The following is a 22,497-nucleotide window of genomic DNA, read 5'->3' as shown; positions in this document are numbered from 1 at the left end:
TACTACACTATGAGGGGCCTCAGTATAGGAGGCTCCCATATCCTCTCAGAACATACAATGTTGACAAGACTAGAGGATTATTCATAGAAGGAATATCCCATATATTCTGCTTTCTACAATATAATTTCCTAACCCACTTGAAGGACCCCATTTTTGTGAGAATTTCAAGAAAGAAGGATCACAGGCTCTGACACAGTACACAATGTGTCAAAGTACACTAGTCACCACCAAAGAAATAGCAGCAAAGCTATAACATGAAACCAACTTGGAAATACCTTGAACCTTGAACCACAATCCAATATCTCAGGACATGTCCTAAAAAAAAAAAAAAAAAAAAAAAAAATTGGGCCCTACAAAGGCCCACTAATAAAGTGGAAGACAACATACACAAATGTTGACATAAGAATGTTGGGCTGGGGATGTGGCTCAAGTGGTAACACGCTCGCCTAGCACGCGCAGGGCATTGGGTTCGATCCTCAGCACCACATAAAATAAAGATGTTGTGTCTGCCGAAAACTGAAAAATAAATATTAAAAAGTTCTCTATCTCTCTCTAAAAAAAAGAGAATGCAATAAATGTGCAAACTAAAACACAATGATTCTTCCTAATGTTTATAATTCACAAGCAACTGATTCCAAACATGTTGAAGTAGATGGAATACTGAATACATGTAATTCAAAAGAATGATTATTTGGAAAAGATCAATAAATACAAGAGAATAGGAAAAACAACTCAACAAATTAGGGAAGACAATAAAAAGATATATATAAGGAATTCAATTAAAAGAAAAAAATTTTGGAATAAAACAATCATCTTGGGAATAAAAACCTCAATAAGTAAAATAAAAAACTCAGCAAAAAAGCCTAACCAATAGACTGGATCAAGTAGAAGAAAGAATTTCAGGGCTTAAAGACAAGGCAGGTGTGGCTGGGGTTGTGGATCAGAGGTAGAGCATTTGCCTAGCATACACAAGGTACTAGGCTTGGTCCTCAGCACCACATAAGATAAATAAATAAAGATATTGTGCCCACCTATAACTAAAAAACAAATATTCTTTTAAAAAAAACAAGGCCAAAGATGGCCGCTGCGCACGGGGGTTGCTGAAGTGCTGAGCGTGGTGCTCAGAGCAGCGGCTTTAATCGAGATTTCGCACAGCGTGTAAGAACCCCTTTCACCATTAATCTGTAGCGGACCACTTTGCCAAGCAGCAGGAAGAACAAAGAGATCGAAAAAGAGACGCTTGGCTCCCGGACACTTTGCTGCCCAAAGCCGCGGGCGCTTTGCTCCGGGCAGAAAAGGTGAATGTGTAATCAGCAGTTGATTGTAAGTACCCTAGGCAAAGAAAGCTCAGTGCGCCCTGCCTTTTTTTTTTTTTTTTGAATATTTTTTATACAGGGAGAGTTTGTGGATTGGGATCGTTGGCTGGGCTGCGGTTTCTGTGCCGAAAATCCACTCCGCGGGAGCCGCCATTTGCTTTCTGCCGGCTGTCTTGATGGCTAGGGCTACATTGTCCGGCAGCCGCACCTAGAGGTTGGAGCTGGGCTGCGTGCCGAGCCCTGTCCTCCAAAGGCTGGACCGCAGCCTTGAGCGCCTGGGTCGCCTGTTCGCCACTGCACCCTCGGGCAGAGCCTGCTCTGGGGTCGTTCTGCATGCCCCTGCGAGGGGACCCGTGCTTCAGAGGAGGGAGCCGGAGAGCCGCGGCGGCAGCCGCTTGGGCCCTGGGGGCTGGGCACCGGTTCTTTGGCGCAGCTACGGTCGTGGACAAGCGCGGTGCCCCTGAGCGTGGCCCCGGGGAAGAGGCGACGGCGACAGGGTTTAATTTCTAGAAATCTGGACTGGAAACAGAAGCAGCAGTTTGTATAATCCCAAGAACTTGCTTATGCTAGGAAGCTGTAAGGGCAACATGAATATCATTGAGGAGATCTAACATGGCAGCGGGCGGGGAGAGATCAAGTCTCTGACCTCTTCAACTGCGCTGGCATAGGGAGCTGTAAACTGTATAAATGCTGTTTGCCCAGGATCACTAGGCAATGCTGAGCTGATGTGGATCTGGGGTGTACAGTCTGGGCCCCTCAGAACACACACACTGAGCCCGTATCGGCTGCATCCAAGCTCCGGTTCGCCTGCTTCTCGTGACTCAGCACTAACAATCCCGCTGAAATAACTGGTTGGCCCTTAGGAACTTTCAGAGGTAAAAACCAACCGAGCCTTCATAGGCAGTGGCCACAGGATTGAAATGGGGATTGGGAGAGACAGTCAGGACCCACCCATTGCTACTGGTCACCCGGCAAAGGGAACGAACGGTCACCATTTACATGTGATACCAACTTGGCAGAGAACTGACGTCATGGGCGGAGGAAATAACTGCATTGAAACCAGCGCAACAGGGCTCCCAGGAGCAGCAGACATGGCGTGTAGCCAGTATTGTGGTGAGCGTCACAGGTGAGCGCGGCCTGCCTTGAGGAAACACAAGAGAAGGCCCTAGGCACTCAGGATTGGAGACCCGCCCAGTCTGTGAGGAAGAGCTGCTACACAGTGATTAGTTCCCACTTAGTGAGAGGAGAAGCTTGACCCAGTGGGCACAGCTCCACCTAATGGAAGAGAAATTAATCGAACTCTATGACTGCATTTATTATTTTTTTTCTTTTTTTTTTCTTTCATTTTCAATTTTTTATTGTTGTTGTTCTTTAACTTTTTTTAATGTTTCTAATTTTTTTTATTTTTTTTATTATTATAATTTTTTTAATTTTAATTTTCATTATTTTTATTATCATTATTATTTTTGTAAAAAAAAATTTTTCTTTTCTTTCTTTATTTTCTAACTTTTTTGTGTGTGTTTTGTTTTGGTTTCTTTTGTCTTTTCATTTCTTTTCAATTTTCTTATTCCCCCTTCCTTGAATTCTACCTGCCTACTCTCATTCTCTTTAGTGACTTCTTCCCTTCCCTTCTAATATCTTTCTTCCCAAGCATCAAATAAATTTATAAGAGTAAACAGTAACTCAGCAGTCAAGCAGAACAAGAAGTAATATGAGCAGCATAAAAAAGCAAGGAAGAAAAGGGGTACAAACAATGAAGGACAGCCTAAATATTCAGGAGGACCTAGAGTCAGCAGAAAAATGGTCATATAAAGAACTCAAGGAACACCTTAGACAGATGGAATGGAACCTTAAAGAGGATACGAGACAGCAAATCCAAACAGTGGAAGAACACTTTGAAAATCAATTACATAAACAGATAAAAGAAGAAGTTAAGCATCTTTATCAGGAAATGGAGATTATAAAAAAAAATCAAACAATAATTCTAGAAATGAAGGAAACGATAAACCAAATTAAAAACTCAATTGAGAGTATCACTAACAGAGTGGAGCAAGTAGAAGCCAGAACATCAGATAATGAAGACAAAATATATCATCTTGAAAAGAGCCTAGCCAACTCAGAAAGGCTGGTTAAAAATCACGAGAGAAACATCCAAGAGATATGGGATAACATAAAAAAACCAAACTTACGAGTCATCGGGATAGAAGAAGGTACAGACATTCAAACCAAGGGAATGAGTACCTGCTGAATGAAATAATTACAGAAAACTTTCCAGAAATAAAAAAGGGAACGGATATACAAATTTTAGATGCATACAGGACACCGAGCACACAAAATCACAGTAGACCAACACCAAGACACATTGTTATGAAGATATCCAATAAAGCTACAAGAGAAAGGAGGCAGATTACATTCAGGGGTAAACCTATAAGGTTAACAACGGATTTTTCATCACAGACGCTGAAAGTGAGAAGATCCTGGAACAACGTATTTCAAACACTGAAAGACAATGGATGCCAACCAAGAATTCTGTATCCAGCAAAATTAAGCTTCAGGTACGACAACGAAATAAAAATCTTTCATGATAAACAAAAGTTAAAAGAATTTTCAGCCAGAAAACCAGCATTGCAAAGCATCTTGAGCAAAACACTACACGAGGAAGAAATGAAAAACAATAACCAAAACCATCAGTGGGAAGTGCCTCTATAAAAACAGAGGGCGGGGGGAAAGCTAACCATGGAGAAACAAACTAAATTAAATTAAAAAAAAGAAGATAAATAATCAAACATGGCTGGAAGTACAAACCATATATCAATAGTAACTCTAAACATTAATGGCTTAAACTCTCCAATAAAGCGACATAGGCTGGTAACATGGATTAAAAAAACAAATCCAACAATATGTTGCCTCCAGGAGACACATCTGATTGCAAAAGACATACACAGGCTGAAGGTGAAAGGTTGGGAAAAAATATACCACGCACACGGTCCTCATAAGCAAGCAGGGGTGGCCATCCTCATATCGAATAAAATCGACTTCAAGACTAAGTTAATCAAAAGGGATAAGGAAGGACATTATATACTGTTAAAAGGAACCATTCACCAGCAAGACATAACAATTATCAATATTTATGCACCAAATAATGGTGCTGCGACGTTCATAAAACAAATTCTCCTCAAGTTCAAGAATCAAATAGACCACAACACAATAATTATGGGTGACTTCAACACACCTCTCTCACCATTTGACAGATCCTCCAAACAAAAGTTGAATAAAGAAACTATAGAACTCAATATCACAATCAATAACCTAGACTTAACTGACATATATAGAATATATTAACCATCATCAAGTGGATATACTTTTTTCTCAGCAACACATGGATCCTTCTCAAAAATAGACCATATATTATGCCATAGGGAAACCCTCAGTAAATATACAGGGGTGGAGATAATCCCATGCATTTTATCTGATCATAATGGAATGAAACAGGAAATCAATGATAAAAGAAGGAAGGAAAAATCTTACATCACATGGAAAATGAACAATATGTTACTGAATGATCAATGGGTTACAGAAGACATAAAGGAGGAAATCAAAAAATTCTTAGAGATAAATGAAAATACAGACACAACATATCGGAATCTATGGGACACAATGAAAGCAGTTTTAAGAGGGAAATTCATCGCCTGGAGGTCATTCCTCAAAAAAAGGAAAAACCAACAAATAAAGGAGCTCACACTTCATCTCAAAGCCCTAGAAAAGGAAGAGCAAAACAACAGCAAATGTAGCAGAAGGCAAGAAATAATTAAAATCAGAGCAGAAATCAACGAAATTGAAACAAAAGAAACTATTGAAAAAATTAACAAAACTAAAAGTTGGTTCTTTGAGAAAATAAATAAGATCGACAGACCCTTAGCCATGCTAACAAAGAGAAGAAGATAGAGAACTCAAATTACTAACATACGGGATGAAAAAGGCAATATCACAACAGACGCTACAGAAATACAGAAGACAATTAGAAATTATTTTGAAAACCTATATTCCAATAAAATAGAAGATAGTGAAGACATCGATAAATTTCTTAAGTCATATGATTTGCCCAGACTGAGTCAGGAGGATACTCACAACTTAAACAGACCAATATCAATTGAGGAAATAGAAGAAGCAATCAAAAGACTACCAACCAAGAAAAGCCCAGGACCGGATGGGTATACAGCGGAGTTTTACAAAACCTTTAAAGAAGAATTATTACCAATACTTTTCAAGTTATTTCAGGAAATAGAAAAAGAGGGAGCTCTGCCAAATTCATTCTATGAGGCCAACATCACCCTGATTCCGAAACCAGACAAAGACACCTCAAAGAAAGAAAACTACAGACCAATATCTCTGATGAACCTAGATGCAAAAATCCTCAATAAAATTCTGGCAAATCGGATACAAAGGCACATCAAAAAAATTGTGCACCATGATCAAGTAGGATTCATCCCTGGGATGCAAGGATGGTTCAATATACGGAAATCAATAAATGTTATTCACCACATCAATAGACTTAAAGATAAGAACCATATGATCATCTCAATAGACGCAGAAAAAGCATTCAACAAAGTACAGCATCCCTTTATGTTCAAAACATTAGAAAAACTAGGAATAACAGGAACTTACCTCGACATAGTAAAAGCTATCTATGCTAAGCCTCAGGCTAGCATCATTCTCAATGGAGAAAAATTGAAGGCATTCCCCCTAAAATCTGGAACAAGACAGGGATGCCCTCTATCACCACTTCTATTCAATATAGTTCTCGAAACGCTGGCCAGAGCAATTAGACAGACGAAATTAAAGGCATAAAAATAGGAAAGGAAGAACTTAAATTATCACTATTTGCAGGTGACATGATTCTATACCTACAAGATTGGATATATATTACTTCTAATTCAGTTTTCTGGATATTTTATAAAAGTGTGTTCCATTTTTCAAGAGTTTAATAGCATTGAAATATCAAATATTTAGTAATAAATCCAAATGTGTTAAGTCCTATACACTGAAAACCAGAAAAAAAAAGTCAGGAGAATAAAATGATAAACCACAGGCTAGGAGAAACTATTTGCAAAAGTTATATTTGATAAATAACTGTTATGAAAATTTAGTTAGCTTTTCATCACTATAACCAAAATACCCAACAAGAACAACTTAGAGGAGGACAAGTTTATTTGGGGTTCATAGTTTCAGAGATACTAGTCCACAGACAGTTGATTCCATTGCTCTGGGCCTAAGCTAAGGCACCACATCATGAAGGAAGAGTCCAGCAGAGGAAAGCTGCTCAACTCATGGTGGAATCAGGAAGCAAGGGGGATGGGGGATAGGGAAAGGGCCAAAGGAAAGATATAGCATTCCAGGGCATACCCCGCAGTGACCCATTTCCTTCAACCAGGTTCCACCTGTCTACAGTTACCATTCAGTCAGTCCATTCAAAGTATGGACTGATTAGGTTACAGCTCTCATAATGCAATCACTTTACCTCTAATTATTTCTGCATTAACAGGAGCTTTTAGGGAACACCTCACAATCAAACCATATAACATTTAACTCCTGGTTCCCAAAAACTCATGTTCATTTCACAATGCAAAGTGCATTTAGTTCATCTCCAAGAGTCCCATCATCTTTTAGCATTGTCCCTGAGTCCAAGTCCAAAGTCTCCTCTGAGTTTCAAGGCAAATGTTGCTGTGAGCTCCCGGAAAAATAAAAAACAAGTTACATATATACAATATACAGGGACAAAGTAAACATTACAATTTCTAAAGAGAGGAATAGGGACACAGAAAGGAGGAATGAGGTCAAAAAAGACCCAAACCCAGCTGGGAAAACGAGTCCTGTAATGCTGCATATAGCATCCAGGACACGTGGCTATGAGAGGCTATTTCCAACAGGCTTAAGGCATCCCTGCCTCTGGTTTTTCCACTTGCAGTGTATATGGGCTCTCTTTTAGCCTGGCTCTGTCCACAATCAACATCTTTTTTTGGTAGACAGTTCATGTTGCTGGCATCTCAATTTCTGGCTTTGGCTTCATTTTCACAGCTTCACACATCCTTCTCTCAGGGACATCCTGTCAGCACTCCAACACTGCTACACTTTTCCTCTCCTCCTATGTCTTCCCTCCATGATCTCTTAACATTATATCCTGTAGTCCTGCAGAACCAGCACAGCATGGATGATCCCAAGGTCTGCTACCAGATCATGCAGTAGTTGAGCCCCTGGAACCAACCAGCAATGACTTCTTATAGGGGTTCTATGTTAGGATTGGGCTCTCTTATAAACTTCATAATTGTGGCATGATTGGTGGCTAGGAAGTTTCTGTGCAAAGACAAGGAATGCCTGGATGCTGAGAAAATCCTGTGCAAAGACATAGGATACTTAGCTGCTATAGCAATGTCCTTCACAAGGAAACTCTGTGTTAGAGTCTTATTAGCTTTGACCTTCATATCAGGCACACAGCTTCTGGAAATATAGGGACTCTTGTTAGAAATCCACAATGTTTTATTGAACCTAAATCTGTCTACTGCACCAGTAACTTTATACAATGGATTTTCTTAACAGCTGCACAAAGCTCTAGACATTGGATATTGTGACTGTTGGATGTAACTGCAAAATAAGCAACCTTTCTGATACTCTAAATAATAGTGTAGTTAAAGTAACCTATTGGTATAAATAAATGTGACCACTTGGACAAGGAGCCACTTCCTGCCTCTGCACCTTGTCTCTATGTCTTTATTATTATTTTTCTTTACAACTTCTGAGTTCTTGTGCAGCTAAGCATGGTGAAGAAACTTTCTAGGTCTTCCTGTAAAAATTTATTCATACCTCAAACCACATTTAAAAGTAAACTCAAAATGTAACAAAGATATAAATGCAAAACCTAAAACTATGAATTTTTTGCAATCATAGGAGAAAATATGAAATAATTTCTTAGATAAAAGTCACAGAGCAATCGATAAAGGAAAAATTATAAATTAGACTTTATTAAAATTATGAACTTATTTTTGAAAGATATTAAAGTAATTAAAAGAGGGCTGGGTATGTGGCCTAGTGGTAGAGTATTTTCTTGGCAATGTGAGACCCTGGGTTCAAACACCAACATCACCAAAAAATGAATAAATAAAATAATCAAAGCTAACATAGCCAGATAAAACATTTGCAAATCACGTATCCTTATTAAAAGTATCATCCAGGCTGGGCACAGTGGCACACACCTGTAATCCCTGCAGTTTGGGAGGCTGAGGCAAGAGTATCACAAGTTCACAGTCAGCCTCAGCAACTTAGCAAGCCCTGAGCAACTTAGCGAAAACCAGTTTCAAAAAAAAAAAATTTAAATAGGGGTATAGATGTGTCTCAGTGGTTAAGCACCACTGTGTTCAATCCAACGTACCATAAAAAAAACAAACAAATTTAAAAATCTCAGTAAATAACAATGATCAATGCAATGAAATTTGACAAAGGCAATTTGAATATACATGCCATCAAAATAAATATATAAACTTCCTATAATTATATGTTGAACATCAAGAGTTATTAAGGAAACTTAAATTACATCAGAATTTATTTTTCATTCCCAAATGTACTATTTTATGCTGATTGGCTGTGTCTTTATTATAAACTTATAGAAGTTCAGTATTTAATCTTATTGGTTGCATGAGCTGTGAACAGATTCTTTCATGTTGTATTTTGTACTTTTACTTCCTATAAAGCATCCTTTGATAGGCAAAATTATCTTAATTTAATATATTCATATGTATATATATTTTCAACATGGTTGATGCTCTAATTTTTGAACAATATATGCAATAACATGAACTAATGAATTTTATAATTTTCCACATAGGGTTTCTACAAATATTTTGCTAAATTATTCCTAAAATTTTGATAAGCTTTAAACAGCAACAAATGGTAAAATCTTTAAATTAAATATTGTAATCTTTTAGCTGCTATTGTATAGATATGAAAATGACTTTTGTACATTAACCCAGACATTGTCATAAGCTCTTCCCTAAATGGTCATGTAAATGATAGTTTAATCCCACATCTGATCCCTTGTATGTTTAATTTCTACTTATTATCATATTGCACTTTTAGATTTCTGATAGAATATGAAAATGCATCAAGGGTAATGGGTATTTTTGTCTCTTTCCTAATTTTAAGGTAAATATTTCTAATACTTACCTGTTTAGAATATGTGCCCATTCAGTTTGCATATGTTTGTTTCCTCACAGAATGGTGTTAAAATTTATCAAATGCTCTATCTGTAGCTACTGAGACAATCCTTCTAAAATATTTTAATATCATAAATACGACCACGTATTTTCTAATAATAAACCTTCAATGTCTACCTGGTATAATAATTTACCCAAAAGGTGTTTTGTGTTTCAATTCTCTGAATTTATTATAATAAAACTAAAAGTCAACAAGAGAAGAGATTGACTAAATAAGTAAACTATTGAAACAAGAAACCACATCTAAGTAAAGCTTGGTTAAAAGAGAATATTAAGTTTATAAAAAAATTAATTTATATAATAGTAAAAATTAAAATAAATTACACTGAAAACTCTAAAAAGATTATAAAACATAATTCATTAAAATAAAAACTGAAAATAATGTCACTAAGCATTCAGCACATAAATTCAGAAAATGACCAGAAGATCTTAGAAAAATAAATTACAAGGGTATGCAGACGTACATGCAATATTATACTAATAAATTTAATATATATATATATATTAATTTGTAATGTTTTATGTTGCAATTTTGAATATTCTTAAGCAAAATAAAGCATAAAGACTCTGTAATAACAAGATGTCACACCATAAAATACTTCTTAAAATTTTACTTTTATTCATGCATAATAATTATACATAATAGTGGGATTCGGTATTCCATATTTGAACATGCACATATGTTTGATCACATTCTCTGATAACTTCCCTTCCCTTCCCTTTTTTACTCCTTCTCCCAATCCCTTTGCCCTCTTTTACTGACAGCACTTCTATTATTATTGTTTATAATTAGTGCATTATAATTATATGACATGAAACTCAAATTTCTAATGACAGAAAGTCAAATCTGAGGCAAGTCTAACTAAGGGGCAAAACCAGGATGAAACTATCAGAATTAAAAACGGAATACATGTAGAACCACAGAGATGGAAAGGATTCAGTTATTGTAACTCTGTGGCAATAAGTTTTCAAATCTAGAAAAAAATAAGGATTTTAAATTAATATACAAATTGTGAAAATGATACGGGAACATAAAAAGAAACTAAATAAGTGTAAGTAATACTGACCATTTAACTAAGATCTATTAAGACCTTGATGACAATATAGCTTTACAACAGCCCCCACATTAACTTATTTTTTTCTTCTTAATGGGATCTTTAATATTTGAATGACTTAACAATATTACTAATGTAAAATTGGCACTACTCTTTTGTGTGATTATTTGTCAAAGACAATAACTTACTTTACATAGCTCTTCTAATTCTGATTTGCAAAAATTGGACTATGCCAAACAATAATGATCAAAGAACATAGAACATTCTATAATGTCTCTTTTCCTCTTGATAGACAGATGAAATATAGATGTTCATAACATACAAATACATATATTTTATTAATCAATTTAATATGTGTATTAATTTGGTATTACTGTATTTTAGTTTTGAATCTATGTAATACTTAGATATCACACTATAAAATAATTATGTAGAAATATTAAATACCGATTGATTTTTAAATTCAATTTTAAAAGCCCTATGGACAATTGAAAAATGAAAATAAATGTTTACCTCCAAAACTTTTAGATGCCATTCATTCAAACTGCTTAATAATAAATTATTGCTAATATTGTTTTTTAGTAGACTCTACAGTTTTATAGATGGCTGAAAGTTAATAAAAAGGCATTTTTGTCAACAATATCCTTTTCAGAGCATTTTTCACTTCCCTATTCCTTAGACTATAAATCAGAGGATTCAACATAGGAATGATAAGAGTATAGAATACAGCTATAATCTTGCTTTTCTCTGGTGAGGAGATGGCCCCAGGCTGGGCGTACATGAAGAACACAGTTCCATAGAATAAACTCACCACCGTGATGTGAGAGCTGCACGTGGAGAAGGTCTTACTCCTGCCCTGGGTCGAGGGGATCTTGAGGACAGTGGAGAGGATGTACCCATAGGAAACCAGGATGACGGTGGTGGTGGTGATGATGATGACAGCAGAGAGCACGAACAGCACAATCTGATTCACAAAGGTGTCAACGCATGAGATCTTGATCAGGGCTGGGACATCACAGAAAAAGTGGTCCAGTCTGTTCTCTTGACAGAAACGCAAACTGAAGGTGAAACCTGTTTGTATCATGGAGTTGATGCATCCGCAGATGTAGGATCCAAGCACCAAGCGGACACAAGCCTGCTGAGACATCCGCACAGTATAGAGGAAAGGCGAGCAAATGGCTGAGAAGCGATCATATGCCATCACAGCCAGAAGGAAACCTTCAGTCCCAACAAAAAGGGCAAAGAAAAAGAACTGTGTCACACACCCGTTGTAGGAAATTTTCTTTTCTTTGGACAAGAAAGTAGCCAGAGTTTTGGGTGCAATGACTGTGGAGTAGCAGAGATCTAAGTAAGATAGATTTCTAAGAAAGAAATACATAGGTGTGTGAAGTCTGTAGTCGATTTTAATAACGATTAACATGCTGATGTTTCCCAATACAATTACCAGATAGATAAGCAAGAACAGTAAGAATAAGAAAACCTGTACTTCTGGAGATGTCCTGAATCCGAGGAGAATAAACTCTGTCAATTCTGAGTAATTCCTACTTGGCTCACTCTTCATTGCTGAGACCTATCTGAGAAAAATGAAAGCATTATGATAAACCTGTGGAAAGTGTTGATCAACTCTTGGTTCCTGAAGTTCCCTTTGAAAAACTTATGCTAATATTTTTAAATGTGCTGTTTAAATATGCTAATTGAGATTTATTGGCAGAGTATCTGACAAAATAGTTTCACATTTGGAAGTGCCCTATGTGCAACCAAAGTGAGGTTGTTTAGGTTGGTTCTACTAAATTCAGTGTCAGTGTTATATGAGAAATGTGGATGGGCAAAGGATGTTTCAGGTAGTGATGTGACCCAGTTATTTTATGCCATTGACTGTGATGGCCTGAGCCCTAGTTTTATCTCTTTGAGTCTAAAAGAATCTAAGATAACTACTTAATAACTACTTAATGCTTTGGATGAGTCAAAAGTCCTCCTGTCACGTGGAAAGACTAATAATAGCTACTATAAAGGATTATTGTGAGGATTAAATGAAAGGGAATATGAAAAACAATATTTACAATGACTCAAACTTCCTAAAAACATAAATATTAGTCAAGTAAACAAATATGCAAACACATAAAGTTATTTTAATTTAGAAATGAGAAATTGAGTGAACTCCCTTCCCCACCACAGAATGTAATTTAATTTGGATCTCTTAAAATATTCTGCTATATTTAAAAACTTAGGAAATATGGTATCATGATTTTATACAGTAGAATGCAGCACCAATCTTGAATGTCATCCAAGTGATATATTAAATTTGATCACCTTTACTAGCCACACACAACTCAACTTCTCTCTCCTACTACAAACAGCTAATCTCTGGATTCTGAGAGTTTCCTTTTTGACAAGCTCTAAGACAACTTTTGACAGTCTTAAAATAATGAATTATTTTGTTTATATAGAAGCACTTCAGTTGAAGTATAAAATTAACTTCCCCTACAAGATGTGATTTTTCCCTGTATATATTGTTAATAAAATACAAGACATTACTATAAATAAGTAGGGCCAAAACTCAGTATTGCATAGGCTCTGATTTGCTTTTCTATAAGTATTAATGCTTAACATCAAATGCTAAAAGGCACATAGATAATATGCTAATAATGTTAATATTTTAATATCTAAAATGTTAAATCCAAGATGAAAAATAAATTTGATGTTATAATTCTGTGATTTCATTACTATTTTTAATTTTTGAACTAACAAAAAGTTTCCCTTCCTTCAAGGAACTCATTACATCTTTGAAGATACATATTTTTCAATTAGCAATAATCGCGCCTCGGATAAACCTCATTGGCTACGATACTGCCACTGCGCAAAGCTGAAGATACATATTTTTAACTAAATATTTTCATAAAATAGGAAGTCCCATAAAGTCAGAAGGAATGAAATTTATTTAGCTTCTATTATTAATTTCTTATGAAATCAAAATGTTTTCTGGGTTAGAAGTATGGAGTTGTAATTCACATCAATCTGAATTTTATTTCATGCTCCATCTCTTACTAACTGAATCATCTTAAACAATTGATTAAATTCCATGAGCATGTTTTCTCATTAACAAAATATGACTTAAAAAGTTGGCTCCATAGAATTTCCATAAGGATTAAATTAAATGATCATACAAGCTAAATGAAATATACAGCACGTCGGAAATAGAAAATGCTGAATAAATAATTGATACATGAGAGAGTGTGCAGAACAAAGAAGAAATTTTTTCTAAGAAAATATCTTCCAAAAAAAAACAAAGACTGAGGGACCAGAGTTGTGGCTCAGTGGCAGAGCACTTGCCTTGCACATGTGAGTCACTGGGTTTGATCCTCAACGCCACATAAAAATGAATAAACAAAATAAAAAATAATGTGTCCGTGTGTAGCTAAAAAATATCTTTAAAAAAACAAAGGCTGAATATTGTCTCTGACATGTGGATTCTAACCCACAACAAGGGAGGATGGGGAAAGGAAGAATAGAAGTCCATTGGATTAGACAAGGGGGAATGAAGGAGGGGGCAGATAGGAAGGACAGTAGAATTAACCGGACATAAATTGCCTAGCCTTGTGTTTGAATACACAAGCAGGGTTGCTCCATAATATGTATAACCACAGGAATAGGATCCTAATTAGAATAAGTTATACTCCATGTATGTATAGTATGCCAAAATACATTCTACTGTCATGTATATCTAAAAAGAACAAATAAAATAAAAAAATTCTAAAAAAAAACAACCACACACGTGCGTGCACACACACACACACACACACACACATATGATGGTTTCACAATAGCACAACTATAAATTGTGGAATCTATGGAAGAAATGCCAATCTATATAGCATACAACAGAAAATGTTTAGTGGAAGAAATGCCACTAAATTGTACATTTTAAATGGCTCATCATCTGCTATGTAAACTTCATCCCAAATTCTAAAAACAAAATAAAAGATACTGCTAGAAACCAATATTAACTACCAAATACTAAAAGGAAAAGAATATGATTTTTAAAACACAGTTACCTTACTTGAGATCCAGCTTATTCCAAATAAAGACTTATTGAAGTATTTTAAAAGTTTATTGTTCTTTTAAAGAAGGCTTTGAGGAAAGTATAATTCATGACAAAATTGGTTTACAGTATGTACAGATTTGTTCAAGCATCTAAGTACATTCGAAAAGTAGACCTATTTATTTCCAACTCTCATGTGCTTTACACTAATTAGAAGCAAGAGAATCCTACATTGGGTCTTCAGTTTGAATGTCAGAAGAAGTTTACTCTTGTATTTCTCAAAGGCAGAACTGAAACTCCTTCCAACATGTTATCTTCCAAAACTTCTCTATGTCCTCTCATCTAGCCATTCAATTATTATTAAAACCAAGAGGGTAAGTCAGACAAGATATATAAATAAATGTGCAGTCTTTCTGAAAAATTAAGAAGGCTCTGGAGTTAAGTATAGGAAATATTGGCACAACTTCCCTATACTTCCAAATCACCTTGAGAGTGGGAGGCTTCATTTGCTTTTTATACAGATTCCTGGGTCACACCTTATCCTTAATTAATCTGAATATTGAAAAATGCCTATAAGTGAGAAGAGTGTAGGGAAAGATTTGTTTATTTTTGAAGATTCCCAAATGACTCTAATAAAGTCAGTCCCTATGTAAAAGTTTGGAGACAAGTGAAATAGGCCTTATTGCTATAGGAAGAGCAACAATTTTCTCACTCAAAGTTACCTTATGAATTATAAAGATCCTTCTTAACATTGGAGTAAAAGCATAACAATACCATATAAATTTACCATAAAATTAAGATGAAGAATACTTCCTCATCTTATAAAGCCAGTTTAATGTTGATAAACCAATCAGGAAAATAATAAGGAAAGAAGATTACAGGACAATATCTATTTTGAACATAGAGAAAAAATGTTTTAACAAAATTTCAGAAAATTAAATCCAACAAAGGATCAAAAAGATGAAATACTCTAACCAAGTATAATTTACACCAGGGTGCAAAGCTGAATTAACATACAAAAATAAAGCAATGGGATTTACTGTATTAACCATCTACATAAGTTGAAAAACAATAAGTCTAGAAAAAAATCATTTGACAAAAACATACATTCATTCCCAATAACAACTCAGCAGTTATCCTCAGCCTGATAGAGGGCATCTATGAAAAAAATTATCAACCTTCCCTGCACCTGGTGCTGGGAACTGAATCCAGAGTCTCTTACATACCAGGCAAATGCTGTACCACTGAGCCATGTACCCAGATCAGTAGTATTATCCTTAATGGTGGAAAACAAAAGATCTCCCATTAAGATTAGGAAAAAAGGCAAGAGGTCTGTCTTTGCCACTTACACTCAATATTTTCTGTGGTATGCTATGCTTTATCTATTTGTGAATAAATTAATAATGAATGAATAAAAGGATAACTTTACTATAAAAATGTTAAAAATAATTTACATGGAAAAAATGGTGCAATAACAAAACCATCATTTGGCAACCCTCAAAGTAATAAATGATTAATTTGAGAGTCATCAATTGTCTAAAAATAACAGGTACAAGTGTTAAAAGAAACAATACCACATGGTTTAAAAATACCTACCAATAAAATATATATTGGTTAAGTATTAACTAACATACTTACTAATCAACTATATAATTGGAGAAGTCGGTAGACATCATATTAACAAAATGACCAAAATTAACATCACTGGTGGGAATGGTAGTACACACCTATAATCCCAGTGACTCAGGAGGCTGAGGCATAGGATCTCAAGTTTCAGTCCAACCTCAGCAACTTAGCAATAACCTGCCTCAAAATTTAAAAAATAAAATGTACTGGAGATGTGGCTCAGTGATGAAGTACCTCTAAGTTCATTCCCCAATACAAAAGAAAAAAAGATAAAAATATCATAACATATTTAACATCATCATAAGGAGAAAAATCATTATGATATTATATACTAATGAAAAAGAAGTACCACTTCTATGGTATTCCTGATCCAAATACAGAACCTGAATCTTGCCCAACAAGAAACATTAGACTTAAATTGACTAACATTTCAAAATGTCAAAAATGAGAAAGAAAAAGAAAGACTAAGAAAAAGTTCCATATTGAAGGAGATTAAAGAGGTATGACAGGTAAATGTAATGTATGATACTGAATCAGATGTTGAACAAAAAAGAAAAGGATACAAGGGAAAAAGTATTTTTTCTACTAATAAATTTATCAAATCAATCAGTAAAATTTAAATGGTATCTATGTACTATATGGTAGCATATATAAATGTTAATTTCACTATTTTTTTGTTTTCATTGTAGTCATGTGAGAAAGTGTGGTGAGCCGCTTCTGCCGTTTCTGCAGATTATGGTCGCCATTACAAGATGACGCTGGCTCCGCTGTGGTCTGTGACAAACAACTCCTTATCTAGGAAAGTTGGCACATGATTTTACATCACCCTGTGAGAAAGCTCCACGCGGCAGCTTTGCATTGGGGCTTGGGATGCTTTATTAAGGCTGGGAGGGGCATCCGAGAGAGAGAAGAAGAAATATCCAGGGCCTGAATAAACTGTTGAAAGAAGATTCTCGAGTTGCGTCTTCCTTGCGGGCAAGGGGTCGCGACAAGTGGTGCCGAAACCCGGGAACCAGAACTTTCAACAGTCAGGGGTGGTGCACCGGTTAGTCCCAGGTAAGTGGGATCCGCGATCAAAGCAGGGTTAGTCCCAGGTAAGTGGGATCCGCGATCAAAGTGGGGTTAGTCCCTAGTAAGTGGGATCCGCGACCAAAGCGGGACAGCTCCTCTGTAATGAAAGAGAGAGCCTTACATTTTATTGCAGCTGCACTGTGTACTTTCGCTCCTACTTTCGCTTTCTTTCTTTTGTGCTTTCTTTGTTGTTGTGTCATGGGTGCCGCATCTTCAAGTCCGCTTCTCCTGGCCCTAGATGGCCTGTTACGTTCCAAGGGACTGGAAGTGAAACATAGTACTTTACAGAGATTTTTACAGAAGATAGATATCGCTGCACCGTGGTTTGCATTTTCGGGCAGCCTTACTGTGCCTAGTTGGGATAAATTAGGCAAAGATCTTGACTTTGCTTCTGAGCAGGGCATATTAGAGGGTGGGGTGATCCCCCTTTGGAAAATGGTCCGTGGTTGCCTTACAGATGACAGATGTCAGGAAGCACTTACTAAAGGACAGGAGGTTTTAGAGCGATTGCATGAGGAAAAATCGGAGACGGCAGAAAGTGAAGTGACTCGGGAGGATGGGAGTGTGCGGAGCATGAGACGGGGGAGGAAACGGTTGTATCCAGATCTCAGTATGCTGCGTACACCCCTATGCGAAAGTGGGTCAGAGGAGGAGGAGGAGGAGGAGGAAGAGCTCGGGAGGCTGTCTCGTCAGCTAGGGAGTTTAGCTATAGGAGAAGGGAACACAGATAAACAAGGGCTCAAGAAAAGCGATCCCCCGGATCCACCGCCGTATGGCGGGGGCGTTTCAGGAAGAGCTTTCCATGCCCAAACATGGAGGGCTGTTCACGCTGAGATGGGTCTTGCTTATCCAGTTTTTCAGGATGACAACAGGGGAAGAGTCCATGAACCCTTAGATTTTAAAATTGTGAAGACCCTGGCGGAGTCTGTACGCACTTATGGGGTGGATGCCGCCTTCACGCTGACTCAGGTGGAAAATCTGTCTAGATACTGTATGACTCCCTCTGATTGGGCTAGCCTTGTTCGGGCTTGCGTTTCCCCGGGTAAATATTTGGACTGGAGAGCATTCGTGCTAGAGGGCGCAATAGAGCAGGCCGCCCAAAACCATGCAGCGGGACACCCCCATTGGGACAAGGATATGCTCTTGGGACAGGGTAGATTTGCAAATCAACAGACAGGATTTCCTCTTGAGGCATATGATCAAATTAACAACATTTGCATTGGGGCATGGAAGTCACTTCCAAATAGAGGAGAGGTGTCTGGTAATTTGACCAAGATTCTACAAGGCCCTACAGAACCTTTTTCAGATTTTGTAGCAAGGATGGTGGATGCCGCTGGAAAGATTTTTGGGGATCCTGATAGAGCCATGCCCCTTATCAAGCAATTGGTCTTTGAGCAATGCACCAAGGAATGTAAAGCGGCAATCACTCCTTATAAAAATAAGGGCATAGAAGCATGGATGAAAGTGTGTAGAGAGATTGGAGGACCTTTAACTAATGCAGGTCTTGCAGCTGCTGTCCTTCGGGTGGCAAAAGGGGGCAATCCTGGTGCCGGAACATGCTTCCATTGTGGTCAGCCCGGTCATTTCAGACGTGAATGTCCTAAAAAAGATAATTTTACTGGACCCCCTCACAGTGGCCCTTCCAATGGCTTTCGTCAACCAGGGCTGTGTCCAAAATGTAAAAAAGGGAACCATTGGGCAAAAGAGTGTAGATCAGTGAGGGACATCCATGGACAGCCTATTTCAGCTGGGCCAAAAAACGGCCGAAGGGGCCCCCAACCCCAGGGCCCACAAATATATGGGGCAATGGAGAATGTCACACCCAAACCCGAGACATGGCCATCTCTACGCCATCCCATGAGACGCGGAGAGCCACTACAGGTGCCGCGGGATTGGACCTCTGTTCCACCTCCAGACTCGTGTTAACACCTAAGATGGGAGTCCAATTGGTGGAAACTGAGTTCAAAGGGCCTTTACCGCCTGGCACTGTAGGTTTGCTAATTGGACGTGCATCCTCTACTTTACAAGGTCTTCATGTCTTTCCTGGAGTCATTAGCCCTGATACTGTAGGGGCAATAAAAGTTATGGTGGAAGCTCCAAGGGGCATTGTATCTATTTCCCCAGGAGACCGGATTGCCCAATTGCTACTTCTACCCAGTCTGCATACCCGCTTTCCTGCTGATTCCTTTTCAAGGACAAGTGATGAGATTGGAGTTACTGGAGGGAATTCTGTTTATTTGTCCTTAGATATGAATGACCGTCCTACTTTAAACTTAACCATAGAAGGCAAATCAATTTTGGGATTGCTGGATACTGGAGCAGATCGTAGTATAATTGCACAAAAGGACTGGTCAAAGGGGTGGCCGGTGCAGCTCTCCGATCAATCACTGAGAGGTTTGGGATATGCCCAAGCCCCTCAAATCAGCTGTAGACATCTATCTTGGAAGGACCCAGAAGGACACAATGGCACTTTTCAGCCTTATGTACTTGATTTACCTATCTCTTTATGGGGTCGTGATCTGATGAAAGACATGGGGCTCACTCTTAGTAATGACTATTCCCCGGTGTCTCAACAGATTATGCAAAATATGGGGTATAGGCCAGGTCTAGAACTAGGAAAACATCTACAGGGGCATAGGCATCCTGTGCAAGGTCATCAAAAGCTTAACAGATTTGGTCTGGGTTTTTCCTAGGGGCCACTGGGGCTCAAATACCCATAACATGGCTCACCGAGGAGCCTGTTTGGGTGCCTCAGTGGCCTCTTCCCTCGGTTAAATTGGCAGCAGCCCATAATTTAATCAAAGAACAACTGGACTTGGGTCACATCCAACCTTCTACTTCTCCATGGAATACTCCCATATTTGTTATTAGGAAAAAATCAGGAAAGTGGCACCTACTGCATGATTTACGAGCAGTTAATGCTCAAATGCAACTTATGGGGCCCATTCAAAGAGGGCTTCCTCTGCTCTCCTCTATTCCTCAGGGCTGGCATATTATTGCTATTGACATTAAAGACTGTTTCTTTTCTATTCCTTTGCATCCTAAAGACTCACAACGTTTTGCTTTCACCCTTCCCTCGTGTAAACACGAGGAGCCAGATCTTAGGTTTGAGTGGGTAGTGTTGCCGCAGGGAATGGCTAATAGTCCCACAATGTGCCAGATTTATGTGGGGAAGGCACTCGCACCTCTCAGACATAAGTATTCCTCCATCAAGATCATTCATTATATGGATGATGTGTTATTGGCCGCTAAGTTAGAGCAGATAGTTCATGAGGCCTATAAAGACTTAGTAAAGCTGTTAGCTCAATATGGGCTACGTATCGCACCTGAAAATGTTCAAACGGGGAATTCTATTGAGTATTTGGGAGCAATCATTGGGCATGACAAATTGAAACCACAAAAAATCACCATAAGAACTCAGGATCTCCAAACTCTGAATGATTTTCAAAAACTGCTGGGAGATATTAATTGGATAAGGGGATATTTACATATTCCTAATGGTGTGCTCCAGCCTTTGTATGCTACCCTTAAGGGTGATCCAGATCTTGCTTCTCCTCGTAGCCTCACCAAAGAGGCTAGGGCAGCCCTTATAACAGTAGAAGAAGCTATACAACATGCTACTCTATGCAGGCTCCACAGTGATAAACCTTTCCAGTTATGTGTGCTTGCCACTATGCGGCAGCCTACTGGAGTACTGTGGCAAGATGGGCCTTTACTATGGATCCACCCACATATATCCCCAGGAAAATCTTTAGAATACTATCCTGATGCTGTTGCAGCGTTAGCACTTAAAGGGATCCACCAAAGCATTCAATTTTTTGGACAATCACCTTCTTCTCTTATTATACCCTATACTAAGGCTCAGCTTAATGTTTTGTGTGCTACTCTAGACAACTGGGCTATTCTATGTTGCTCATTTCAAGGGGATATTGATAATCATTACCCTTCCCATCCATTACTCCATTTTGTTAAAAAACATCCCATCATTTTCCCTAAGGTAACTTCACCCAATCCAATTCCGGGGGCTGTTAATATTTTCACTGATGGTTCCAAGTCTGGAATGGGAGCTTATGTAATTAATGATTCTCCCCCTGTTCAGCATCAATTTGCTCCTGGTAATCCACAATGGGTTGAACTGCAAATTGTTATTGAGGTTTTTAAACAATGTTCTTTTCCTTTTAATCTTATCTCGGACTCCATTTATGTGGTACAAGCACTCAAAGTCCTGGAGGCCGTGGGAGCTATTAGTAATGCCCATAATGTATCTGCTTACTTTAATCAGCTTCAACAACTTATCTGTAGCCGCACTGCTCCTTTTTATCCAATGCACATACGGGCTCACACCTCTCTTCCTGGTCCGTTATCACAGGGTAATGCCTGTGCAGACTCAGCCACTAGAGGCCAGTTGATATGCTTGGCTTCCTCCTTAGAGGGGGCTAAATTATTTCACCAGAATTTCCATGTTAATGCTTTAACACTGCGCAGGCGTTTTTCCATTTCAAGAGCGGATGCTCATCAGATAGTATTACAATGTCCCCATTGTGTCACATTTCTTCATCCCCCTACTTATGGAGTAAACCCACGGGGATTGAAGCCATTGGTTGTCTGGCAAATGGATGTGACGCACATACCTGACTTTGGTAACCTCAAGTATGTACATGTTTCTGTTGATACGTGCTCTGGAGTTATTCATGCCTCTGCTTTGTCGGGAGAGAAGGCACGTAATGTTATTACTCATTGCCTAGAAGCATGGGCAGCATGGGGTGCTCCTGCATCCCTTAAGACTGATAATGGACCTGCTTATACTGGCAGACAATTTACATCCTTTTGTTCTACCATGGGAGTGCAACTTACTCATGGTCTGCCTTACAATCCTCAAGGACAAGGCATTGTTGAGCGTGCTCATCGCACCTTAAAGGAAACTTTACAAAAACAAAAAGGGGGAATAGGAGCTGAACACACTCCTAAAGAACGCCTGTCCTTAGCTCTCTTTACCATTAATTTTTTTGAATTTGGATATTCATGGTCACTCTGTGGCCGATAGACATGTGTCCCCTCAGCCCTCTGTGATTGGCTATGTTAAGTGGAAGGATGTTCTTACGGGCCAATGGAACGGCCCCGACCCC

The 22,497-nt window shown here is 38.0% G+C and overlaps 1 protein-coding gene and 1 non-coding gene across 2 annotated transcripts; both read right to left on the bottom strand.

The window, feature by feature from the left end:
- Nucleotides 1-11,248: 11,248 nt before the first annotated feature.
- Nucleotides 11,249-12,196, bottom strand: LOC124087437 (olfactory receptor 9S13-like). Its single transcript, XM_046436328.1, has one exon. The coding sequence runs from the start codon at nucleotides 12,194-12,196 to the stop codon at nucleotides 11,249-11,251; it is 948 nt and encodes a 315-aa protein (XP_046292284.1).
- Nucleotides 12,197-13,364: 1,168 nt separating this feature from the next.
- On the bottom strand, nucleotides 13,365-13,500 carry LOC124087479 (U4 spliceosomal RNA). Its single transcript, XR_006850070.1, has one exon. It is a non-coding gene; the product is annotated as a U4 spliceosomal RNA (small nuclear RNA).
- Between the last annotated feature and the right edge of the window lie 8,997 nt (nucleotides 13,501-22,497).

Source organism: Marmota monax, unplaced genomic scaffold (assembly GCF_021218885.2).
Source record: "Marmota monax isolate L192 unplaced genomic scaffold, Marmota_monax_Labrador192_F-V1.1 WCK01_AAM20220418_F8-fsc00012, whole genome shotgun sequence".
NCBI lineage: Eukaryota > Metazoa > Chordata > Mammalia > Rodentia > Sciuridae > Marmota > Marmota monax.
The sequence above is the reverse complement of the archived record's forward strand: the minus strand, read 5'-3'. Positions and strand labels throughout refer to the sequence as shown.